The sequence below is a fragment of the Babylonia areolata genome, chromosome 12 (assembly GCF_041734735.1).
Source record: "Babylonia areolata isolate BAREFJ2019XMU chromosome 12, ASM4173473v1, whole genome shotgun sequence".
Lineage (NCBI taxonomy): Eukaryota > Metazoa > Mollusca > Gastropoda > Neogastropoda > Buccinidae > Babylonia > Babylonia areolata.
This window is the reverse complement of record NC_134887.1, coordinates 1,403,773-1,417,426: the sequence shown is the minus strand read 5'-3', so window position 1 is coordinate 1,417,426 and position 13,654 is coordinate 1,403,773. Positions and strand designations below refer to the sequence as shown.

The following is a 13,654-nucleotide window of genomic DNA, read 5'->3' as shown; positions in this document are numbered from 1 at the left end:
ACACTTCCCTGCCATACTGATGGGGAAACACTGGAGATAGTCATAGTGAAATCAGCACACTTCGCTGCAATACTGATGGGGAAACACTGGAGATAATCATAGTGAAATCAGCACACTTCGCTGCCATACTGATGGGGAAACACTGGAGATAGTCATAGTGAAATCAGCACACTTCGCTGCCATACTGATGGGGGAAAATCCATCATCATCATCATCATCATCACCATCATCATCATCACCACTCACCAGCTATCTGTCGCTGCTGTTCAGAGGACAGAACACTCTCCATGCGACGTAAATCCATCATCATCACCATCATCATCATCACCACTCACCAGCTATCTGTCGCTGCTGTTCAGAGGACAGAACACTCTCCATGCGACGTAAATCCATCATCATCATCATCACCATCATCATCATCACCACTCACCAGCTATCTGTCGCTGCTGTTCAGAGGACAGAACACTCTCCATGCGACGTAAATCCATCATCATCACCATCATCATCATCATCACCACTCACCAGCTATCTGTCGCTGCTGTTCAGAGGACAGAACACTCTCCATGCGACGTAAATCCATCATCATCATCATCACCATCATCATCATCACCACTCACCAGCTATCTGTCGCTGCTGTTCAGAGGACAGAACACTCTCCATGCGACGTAAATCCATCATCATCATCATCACCATCATCATCATCACCACTCACCAGCTATCTGTCGCTGCTGTTCAGAGGACAGAACACTCTCCATGCGACGTAAATCCATCATCATCACCATCATCATCATCATCACCACTCACCAGCTATCTGTCGCTGCTGTTCAGAGGACAGAACACTCTCCATGCGACGTAAATCCATCATCATCATCATCACCATCATCATCATCACCACTCACCAGCTATCTGTCGCTGCTGTTCAGAGGACAGAACACTCTCCATGCGACGTAAATCCATCATCATCACCATCATCATCATCACCACTCACCAGCTATCTGTCGCTGCTGTTCAGAGGACAGAACACTCTCCATGCGACGTAAATCCATCATCATCACCATCATCATCATCACCACTCACCAGCTATCTGTCGCTGCTGTTCAGAGGACAGAACACTCTCCATGCGACGTAAATCCATCATCATCATCATCACCATCATCATCATCACCACTCACCAGCTATCTGTCGCTGCTGTTCAGAGGACAGAACACTCTCCATGCGACGTAAATCCATCATCATCAGCCGCTGTGACTCCAGGAACTGGTCGTTGGCCATCTGCCAGGTCTGCTTCAGCATCTCATGTGTCTGCTTCTCCTCTTCCAGAAGACGGCACACTGCATCAGGCAACACGGCAACACTTGTACCAAACATAACATGTACACCACAACACTTGTACCAAACATAACATATATACCACAATACTTGTACCAAACATAACATGTATACCACAACACTTGTACCAAACATGAACATGTGTACCACAACACTTGTACCAAACATAACATGTACACCACAACACTTGTACCAAACATAACATGTATACCACAACACTTGAACCAAACATGTCAAAATCTATACCAAAACACTTGTACCAAACATAACATGTACACCACAACACTTGTACCAAACATAACATGTACACCACAACACTTGTACCAAACATAACATGTACACCACAACACTTGTACCAAACATAACATGTATACCACAACACTTGTACCAAACATAACATATATACCACAATACTTGTACCAAACATAACATGTATACCACAACACTTGTACCAAACATAACATGTACACCACAACACTTGTACCAAACATAACATGTACACCACAACACTTGTACCAAACATAACATGTACACCACAACACTTGTACCAAACATGTACACCACAACACTTGTACCAAACATAACATGTATACCACAACACTTGTACCAAACATGTCAAAATCTATACCACAACACTTGTACCAAACATAACATGTACACCACAACACTTGTACCAAACATAACATGTATACCACAACACTTGTACCACCACAACACCTGTACCAAACATGTCAAAATCTATACCATAACACTTGTACCAAATATAACATGTATACCACAATACTTGTACCAAAAATAACATGTATACCACAACACTTGTACCAAACATAACATGTCTACATGTATACCACAACACCTGTACCAAACATAACATGTCTACATGTATACCACAACACCTGTACCAAACATAACATGTCAACATGTATACCACAACACTTGTACCAAACATAACATGTCTACATGTATACCACAACACTTGTACCCAACATAACATGTCAACATGTATACCACAACACTTGTACCAGATGTGTCAACATGTATGCCAGAACACTTTTACCAAACATAACACATCAACACATATACCACAACATGTTTACCAGACATTTCAACACTAATACCAAACATAATATATCAACATGAATACAGGGTATTTCAACATGTGCACCAAGCCTATCAATATGTAGACCAGACATAACATATCAATATGTGTATCTGATATCAAAACATGCATACCAGATATATCAATATATGTATATCAGACATATTAACATGTATCCAAACGTTTCAACATTTATACCAGTCACTGGAACGTGAATACCAATACCAAACATAGCATTTTAACATGTATAACAGACATAACGTATCAACATGTACACCAGACATAACATTTCAACATGTACACCAGACATAACATATCAACATGTATAACAGACATAACATATCAACATGTACACCAGATATAACATTTAAACATGTATACCAGACATAACATTTAAACATGTACACCAGACATAACATATCAACATGTACACCAGACATAACATATCAACATGTACACCAGACATAACATATCTACATGTATACCAGACATAACATTTCAACATGTACACCAGACATAACATATCAACATGTACACCAGACATAACATATCAACATGTACACCAGACATAACACATCAACATGTATACCAGACATATCAATATATACACCAGACATAACATATCAATATGTACACCAGATATATCAACAAGTGGAGTGATGGCCTAGAGGTAACACATCCGCCTAGGAAGCGAGAGAATCTGATTGCGCTGGTTCGAATCACGGCTCAGCCACCGATATTTTCTCCCCCTCCACTAGACCTTGAGTGGTGGTCTGGACGCTAGTCATTCGGATGAGATGATAAACGGAGGTCCTGTGTGCAGCATGCACTTAGCGCACGTAAAAGAACCCACGGCAACAAAAGGGTTGTTCCTGGCAAAATTCTGTAGAAAAATCCACTCCCATAGGAGAAACAAATAAAACTGCACGCAGGAAAAAATACCAAAAAAATGGGTGGCGCTGTAGTGTAGCGACGCGCTCTCCCTGGGGAGAGCAGCCCGAATTTCACACAGAGATATCTGTTGTGATAAAAAGAAATACAAAATACCAGACATAACAACATGTATACCAGACATAACATATCAACATGTATACCAGACATAACATATCAACATGTATACCAGACATAACATATCAACATGTATACCAGACATAACATATCAACATGTACACCAGATGTAACAAAACATATCAACATGTATACCAGACATAACATGTACACCAGACATAACATATCAACATGTACACCAGACATAACATTTCAACACGTATACCAGACATATCATATCAACATGTAAACCAGACATAACATTTCAACACGTATACCAGACATAACATATCAACATGTAAACCAGACATAACATTTCAACACGTATACCAGACATAACATATCAACATGTATACCAGACATAACATATCAACATGTACACCAGACGTAACATTTCAACATGTACACCAGACGTAACATTTCAACATGTATACCAGACATAACATATCAACATGTACACCAGACGTAACATTTCAACATGTATACCAGACATAACATATCAACATGTACACCAGACGTAACATTTCAACATGTATACCAGACATAACATATCAACATGTATACCAGACATAACATTTCAACATGTACACCAGACGTAACATTTCAACATGTATACCAGACGTAACATTTCAACATGTATACCAGACATAACATATCAACATGTACACCAGACGTAACATTTCAACATGTATACCAGACATAACATATCAACATGTATACCAGACATATCAACATGTACACCAGACGTAACATTTCAACATGTATACCAGACATAACATATCAACATGTACACCAGACGTAACATTTCAACATGTATACCAGACATAACATATCAACATGTATACCAGACATAACATTTCAACATGTACACCAGACGTACATTTCAACATGTATACCAGACGTAACATATCAACATGTACACCAGACGTAACATTTCAACATGTATACCAGACGTAACATTTCAACATGTACACCAGACGTAACATTTCAACATGTATACCAGACATATCAACATGTACACCAGACATAACATATCAACATGTACACCAGACATAACATTTAAACATGTACACCAGACATATCAACATGTACACCAGACATAACATAACCTGTATACCAGACATAACATATCAACATGTACACCAGACATAACATATCAACATGTACACCAGACATAACATAACCTGTATACCAGACATAACATATCAACATGGACACCAGACATAACATATCAACATGTATACCAGACATATCAATATGCAGGGACAGAGACAGACATTGCAGGCAGGCAGACAGGCAGACAGACAGGCAGACAGACAGACAGACAGGCAGGCAAGCAGACAGACAGACAGACGGGCTGACAGACAGACAGACAGACAGGCTGACAGACCGGCTGACAGACAGGCTGACAGTCCGGCTGACAGACAGACAGGCAGGCAGACAGGCTGACAGACAGACAGACAGACAGACAGGCTGACAGACAGGCAGCCAGACAGGCTGACAGACAGACAGGCTGACAGACAGGCAGGCAGACAGGCTGACAGACAGGCTGACAGACAGACAGACAGGCAGACAGACAGGCTGACAGACAGACAGGCAGACAGACAGGCACGCAGACAGACAGGCAGGCAGGCAGACAGACAGACAGGCAGACAGACAGACAGACAGGCTGACAGACAGACAGACAGGCTGACAGACAGGCAGGCTGACAGACAGGCAGGCAGACAGACAGGCAGACAGACAGACAGGCTGACAGACAGACAGGCAGACAGACAGACAGGCAGACAGACAGACAGGCAGGCTGACAGACAGACAGGCTGACAGACAGGCTGACAGACAGGCTGACAGACAGGCAGACAGACAGACAGACAGGCAGACAGACAGACAGGCTGACAGACAGACAGACAGGCAGGCAGACAGGCTGACAGACAGACAGGCTGACAGACAGGCAGACAGGCAGACAGACAGACAGGCAGACAGACAGGCAGACAGGCTGACAGACAGGCAGACAGGCTGACAGACAGGCAGACAGGCAGACAGACAGGCAGGCTGACCTTCGTGCAGTTCTTTGCGGACCTTGTCAGTGTCCTCCTGCAGGACGTTTTTCTGTGTGGTCAGCACGGCCACGTACATCTCCAGGTCTGTGCGCGCTGCCTTCTCCGCCTTCACTATCTTCATCACCTTCTCCAGCTGATCAACCACACACACATACAACACACACATCATCACAAACATCATCACACACACATCATCACACACATCATCACACACATCATCATCACACACATCATCATCACACACACATCATCATCACACACATCATCATCACACACATCATCATCACACACATACATCACACACATCATCATCACACATCATCACACACATCATCATCACACATCATCACACACATCATCATCACACACATACATCACACACATCATCATCATACACACACATCACACACATCATCATTATACACATACATCACACACATCATCACACACATACAACACGCACATCATCACACACATCATCATCACACACATCATCACACACATACATCACACACATCATCATTATACACATACATCACACACATCATCACACACATACAACACGCACATCATCACACACATCATCATCACACACATCATCACACACATACATCACACACATCATCATCACACACATGCATCACACACATCATCATTATACACATACATCACACACACATACATCACATACATACATCACACACATCATCATCACACATACATACATCACACACACACACACACATCATCATCATCATCACACATACATACATCACACACATCATCATCACACACATACAACACACACATCATCATCACACACATCATCATTATACACATACATAACATACATACATCACACACATCATCATCACACACACATACATCACACACACACACACATATCATCATCACACAGTCACATACATTCATCACACACATCATCATCACACATGCACACTCATCATCATCACACACACACACATTATCATGCACACACACACACACACATCATCATTATCAAAATAATCATCACAGACATACACTCAAAAAAGCACACACACACACACATTATCACACACAACCACATATCTACACACACACACGACTGCACAATCAACCCCCCCCACACACACACACACACACACATTATCACACACACACGCACACATCCACACACACATACGACTTCACACAACCCCACACACATACACACTCACATATACACACAAACTCTCACCCCTACCCCTACCCCACCCCCGCACACACACACACAACCACGAATGTACACACACTCGCAGACACACATGTACACACACATGCAGACACACATGTACACTCATCGGCAGACACACATACACTCACCTGCAGACAAGCACGTACACACACTCGCAGACACACATGTACACACACTCGCAGACACACATGTACATACACTCGCAGACACACATGTACACACACTCGCAGACATACATGTACACTCACCTGCAGACACACATACACTCACCTGCAGACACAAAGGTACACTCACCTGCAGACACACACGTACACACACTCGCAGACACACATGTACACACACTCGCAGACACACATGTACACTCACCTGCAGACACACATGTACACACACTCGCAGACACACACGTGCACTCTCTCACAGACACACACATACACACACTCACAGACACACATGTACACGCACTCGCAGACACACATGTACACACACTCGCAGACACACATGTACACACACTCGCAGACTCACCTGCAGACACACATGTACACACACTCACAGACACACATGTACACACACTCGCAGACACACATGTTCCATATGTAAGGACAAATTACAATCCTTCCCAAATTTTATGATTTGACTGAAATTATGCCGTGTTTTCTTCCCAGCACAAAATTGCACAAATCGAACACAGATGAAGGTGTCTGACAGTTACCTGGTTTCAGTCTATTTTCAAACACATTTTTTGTCTCTGATAGTTACCTGGTTTCAGTCTATTTTCAAACACATTTTCAGACTTTTAAAACAGTTACACTCATTCCTTACAGTTCCCTTGTTCAATTCTTTTAATTTGGGGGGCATAAAGGACCTCAAAAAACATTATCAAGAGCACAAATAGTATCATCGTGTTTGCATCAACTAAGGTAAAACATGGATCATCATGGAAGTATCCTATGCAACACTGCAGGTCTTATGAATTTACTAAGTCTACAGACAACCTATTTGCTTGCAGAAAATAAGTCTACAGACAACCTGTTTGCTTGCAGAAAATAATTCACAAAATAAAAATACAGACTTTGGACATAAATATTTACCAGACAACAATATTTTACGGGTGTTTATGTAAGTTTGTGCCTGCCTATGTGTGCGTATGTGTCGAGGGTAGCTGTTAGATACACATGTATGTTAATATGTATGTATGCAGTGTGTGTCTCTGTGTGTGTGTGTGTGTGTGTGTGAGTCAGTGAGCGAGCGGAGTGTATGTGTGTTTGTGTGTGTGTGTGTGTGTGTGTGTGTGTGTGTGTGTGTGTAGTCACATTTTGATGTGTGTATGTAACACTGATGTAATGTGCTATGTAAGCAAAAGTGTTTTTGTAAAGCACCTAGAGCAGATTTCTGGATAGTGTGCTATGTAAGTATCCATTATTATTATTATTATTATTATTATCAGAAAAATCTGGACACTCCAAAACAAAATGAAATTCATCACCAACAGTATTCATGATATCCATGTCACGTTTTTGACGAATACTGTATTCACTTGGAAATCTATTTACTCACATATTCCATTTGTTAAACAGAGGTCATTGCATTTAAATTTGGTTAAAGAAATTATGTTTGCAGTGGGCAATTGACCAAACTATTTTTCTGTCTTAAATTTATTTTCATTGTGCGCATAAAAAATCTATCATGACCTTTTTTGTAATGATTCCAACCTATGTTTTCAAAATTATCCTTGATCTAAAACACACACCTTCTCCTTGGGGTCGGCAATGCTGTCCAAGTCAGACAGGGACAGACAACTCTTCTCTCCATCTTTTCCCTGAACACCCGACATCTGCAACAGTGATGGTAACAATAACCATTTCATTCACACTGCTTATTCTTGAGGAAAACAAACACCTGACATCTGGAACAGTCATGGTAACAATAACCATCTGGAACAGTCATGGTAACAATAACCATCTGGAACAGTCATGGTAACAATACAGTCATGGTAACAATAACCATCTGGAACAGTCATGGTAACAATAACCATCTGGAACAGTCATGGTAACAATACAGTCATGGTAACAATACAGTCATGGTAACAATAACCATCTGGAACAGTCATGGTAACAACCACCATCTGGAACAGTCATGGTAACAATACAGTCATGGTAACAATAACCATCTGGAACAGTCATGGTAACAATAACCATTTCATTCACACTGCTTCTTCCCAAGGAAAACGTACTCAACTACGCTATACAGTGTCAAAATTGCACTATTCCTAATCATATATATTGCACTATATCTTAAATGTATTATGCACTAACATGACAGCTATGCAGACAGCCTATGCAGACATCCATCCGAAGACAAAAAGTAATTTATTTAGTGTGAGGCCATCTTCCCATGACTGTAAAACTTGTGGGGAGGGAGGGGAGGGGGATGGGGGGGGGCAGTGAGGACATCTTTCTACCCATGCAGATCCAACGGACTTACCCCCTGCCCAGAAACAGAACACACCAAACTGGTTTTCAAACAAGTGTTGGTCATTAGATCCATCAAACACAACACACCAAACTGGGTCTTCAACGTTAGGACCATCAAACAGAACACCAAACTGTGTCTTCTAACATTAGGACCATCAAACAGAACACCAAACTGTGTCTTCTAACGTTAGGACCATCAAACAGAACACACCAAACTGTGTCTTCTAACGTTAGGACCATCAAACAGAACACACCAAACTGTGTCTTCTAACGTTAGGACCATCAAACAGAACACCAAACTGTGTCTTCTAACGTTAGGACCATCAAACAGAACACACCAAACTGTGTCTTCTAACGTTAGGACCATCAAACAGAACACCAAACTGTGTCTTCTAACGTTAGGACCATCAAACAGAACACACCAAACTGTGTCTTGTAACGTTAGGACCATCAAACAGAACACCAAACTGTGTCTTCTAACGTTAGGACCATCAAACAGAACACACCAAACTGTGTCTTCTAATGTAAGGACCATCAAACAGAACACCAAACTGTGTCTTCTAACATTAGGACCATCAAACAGAACACCAAACTGTGTCTTCTAACATTAGGACCATCAAACAGAACACCAAAATGTGTCTTCTAACGTTAGGACCATCAAACAGAACACAGCAAACTGTGTCTTCTAACGTTAGGACCATCAAACAGAACACACCAAACTGTGTCTTCTAACGTTAGGACCATGAAACAGAACACACCAAACTGTGTCTTCTAACGTTAGGACCATCAAACAGAACACCAACATGTGTCTTCTAACGTTAGGACCATCAAACAGAACACACCAAACTGTGTCTTCTAACGTTAGGACCATCAATAAGAACACCAAAATGTGTCTTCTAACATTAGGACCATCAATAAGAACACCAAAATGTGTCTTCTAACGTTAGGACCATCAAACAGAACACACCAAACTATGTCTTCTAACGTTAGGACCATCAAACAGAACACCAACATGTGTCTTCTAACGTTAGGACCATCAAACAGAACACCAAACTGTGTCTTCTAACGTTAGGACCATCAAACAGAACACACCAAACTGTGTCTTCTAACGTTAGGACCATCAAACAGAACACCAAACTGTGTCTTCTAACGTTAGGACCATCAAACAGAACACACCAAACTGTGTCTTCTAAAGTTGGGACCATCAAACAGAACACCAAACTGTGTCTTCTAACGTTAGGACCATCAAACAGAACACCAAACTGTGTCTTCTAATGTAAGGACCATCAAACAGAACACCAAACTGTGTCTTCTAACATTAGGACCATCAAACAGAACACCAAAATGTGTCTTCTAACGTTAGGACCATCAAACAGAACACAGCAAACTGTGTCTTCTAACGTTAGGACCATCAAACAGAACACACCAAACTGTGTCTTCTAACGTTAGGACCATCAAACAGAACACACCAAACTATATCTTCTAATGTTAGGACCATCAAACAGAACACCAACATGTGTCTTCTAACGTTAGGACCATCAAACAGAACACACCAAACTGTGTCTTCTAACGTTAGGACCATCAAACAGAACACCAAAATGTGTCTTCTAACGTTAGGACCATCAATAAGAACACCAAAATGTGTCTTCTAACGTTAGGACCATCAAACAGAACACACCAAACTATGTCTTCTAACGTTAGGACCATCAAACAGAACACCAAACTGTGTCTTCTAACGTTAGGACCATCAAACAGAACACACCAAACTGTGTCTTCTAAAGTTGGGACCATCAAACAGAACACCAACATGTGTCTTCTAACGTTAGGACCATCAAACAGAACACCAACATGTGTCTTCTAACGTTAGGACCATCAAACAGAACACCAAACTGTGTCTTCTAACGTTAGGACCATCAAACAGAACACACCAAACTGTGTCTTCTAACGTTAGGACCATCAAACAGAACACCAAAATGTGTCTTCTAACGTTAGGACCATCAAACAGAACTAGGACCATCAAACAGAACACCAAAATGTGTCTTCTAACGTTAGGACCATCAAACAGAACACACCAAACTGTGTCTTCTAACGTTAGGACCATCAAACAGAACACACCAAAATGTGTCTTCTAACGTTAGAACCATCAATAAGAACACCAAAATGTGTCTTCTAAAATGAGTCTTCTAACGTTAGAACCATCAATAAGAACACCAAAATGTGTCTCCTAATGCTAGGACCATCAAACAGAACACCAAACTGTGTCTTCAGAAGTTAGGACCATCAAACAGAACACACCAAACTGTGTCTTCTAATGTAAGGACCATCAAACAGAACACCAAACTGTGTCTTCTAACGTTAGGACCATCAAACAGAACACCAAACTGTGTCTTCTAAGGTTAGGACCATCAAACAGAACACCAAACTGTGTCTTCTAACGTTAGGACCATCAATCAGAACACACCAAACTGTGTCTTCTAACGTTAGGACCATCAAACAGAACACCAAAATGTGTCTTCTAACGTTAGAACCATCAATAAGAACACCAAAATGTGTCTTCTAAAATGAGTCTTCTAACGTTAGAACCATCAATAAGAACACCAAAATGTGTCTCCTAATGCTAGGACCATCAAACAGAACACCAAACTGTGTCTTCAGAAGTTAGGACCATCAAACAGAACACACCAAACTGTGTCTTCTAATGTAAGGACCATCAAACAGAACACCAAACTGTGTCTTCTAACGTTAGGACCATCAAACAGAACACCAAACTGTGTCTTCTAACGTTAGGACCATCAAACAGAACACCAAACTGTGTCTTCTAACGTTAGGACCATCAATCAGAACACACCAAACTGTGTCTTCTAACGTTAGGACCATCAAACAGAACACCAAAATGTGTCTTCTAACGTTAGGACCATCAAACAGAACACACCAAACTGTGTCTTCTAGCGTTAGGACCATCAAACAGAACACCAAAATGTGTCTTCTAATGTAAGGACCATCAAACAGAACACCAAACTATGTCTTCTAACGTTAGGACCATCAAACAGAACACCAAACTGTGTCTTCTAACAACTGATTGTTGTCAAGACCACCACACAGAACCAAATAACTGTCTGCTGACAAATGCCTTCAACAGTATCATACTGCCTGTAAATTTCACATCTTTACCGTTAACAGAAGCAGGACCAGTGCAATGCATACAATGATCAAGCTGGCAAATTCGGTTACATCCAAAGAAGGTTTAACTGAACGAAAATCTGGTACTGTGTGTGTATCTGGTACTATGTGTGTGTGTGTGTGTGTGTGTGTGTGTGTGTGTGTGTGTGTGTGTGTATGTATCTTTTATCATGTCAGTTAGTCTTACATATGCATATCTTAGCCATTGTCATGTGAAACTTTGTAGACTTTGTACATATTTTACGACACTTAGTCTTAAATTTCTATATATTTTATTGTGAAGCGCGGTGAGCCCCATCTGAGATATATATAAGCCTACATTTTATTATTATTATTATTATTACTATATTCTAAGGACAACAAGACTATACACTTTTCCTCATCTCTGACCTAAGCTCCTAATATCACAGACTGGTGTTTCCGGTATATGGTTAAATCTGCTGCAATGCTGTTATGAATGAGATCTGTATTGAGGGCCATCTCTGAACACAGTGGTATGAGGTGCAAGGCCATGAACACAAACGACAGCTACCCCTGCTCACAAACAACTTACAAAGGCCAGTGGGAACAGGATGAGTTCAAGATGGCAGAGGTCGACAGAGCAGCACGCCAAGGAGTACCGATGATGACGTCATCAAACAGTTTTCCGAGCACACCATACGCTTCGGCTTGTTGCTGCTCTATGTGTTTGCAATGTCTTCCTTCACTTGCTTTTGAGAATAAAATCATGTTTAAACCACATCATGAAACATGGACTCTGGCTGAAGGTGCAAAACACAACCTCAGTAGAGAAAGTGATCTCAACATGCTCCACTTCTTGTTTCCCATTTTCATGTGCACCTGTAAAGTTTGGAAGATGCGCCCTATAATCTGAAGCACCATGTAGTCCATAAAATAGGATACATAGGGAATGGCCATTTTGTCTGCCTTCCTGTCTTCCCAAGAGACGACCACTATGATCATTTTGTCGTTGACACAGGATGAGTGTTTCAGCCATACCTGTAACTTGAGTTCCGCCTGTCGTAGCTGTTCCCTCAAGGTCTTGATCTCCTCTTCCAAGGGCAGCACTACCGACTTGAGGATCTGAGCATCTTCTTGTGCCTGTCAGCACCATTTTCATCACACACACACACACGCACACACATACACATGCATACACACACACACACATTCGCACATGTATAAACACACAAATGCATTCATGCATGCACACATACACGCACACAAAGAAACA

At 41.3% G+C, this 13,654-nt stretch overlaps 1 protein-coding gene across 2 annotated transcripts in view; it reads right to left on the bottom strand.

Moving 5' to 3' along the window:
• The window catches only part of LOC143288300 (rab GTPase-binding effector protein 1-like), a 112,045-nt gene that overhangs the window by 52,975 nt on the left and 45,416 nt on the right, over nt 1-13,654 (bottom strand). For both annotated transcript variants that reach the window (XM_076596653.1, XM_076596652.1), the window contains exons 6-9: nt 13,420-13,521; nt 8,517-8,600; nt 5,530-5,665; nt 1,173-1,331 (exon numbers count right to left, since the gene is read on the bottom strand). In XM_076596653.1, the coding sequence (XP_076452768.1) occupies nt 1,173-1,331; nt 5,530-5,665; nt 8,517-8,600; nt 13,420-13,521 (481 nt within the window). The remainder of the gene's footprint in view (nt 1-1,172; nt 1,332-5,529; nt 5,666-8,516; nt 8,601-13,419; nt 13,522-13,654) is intronic.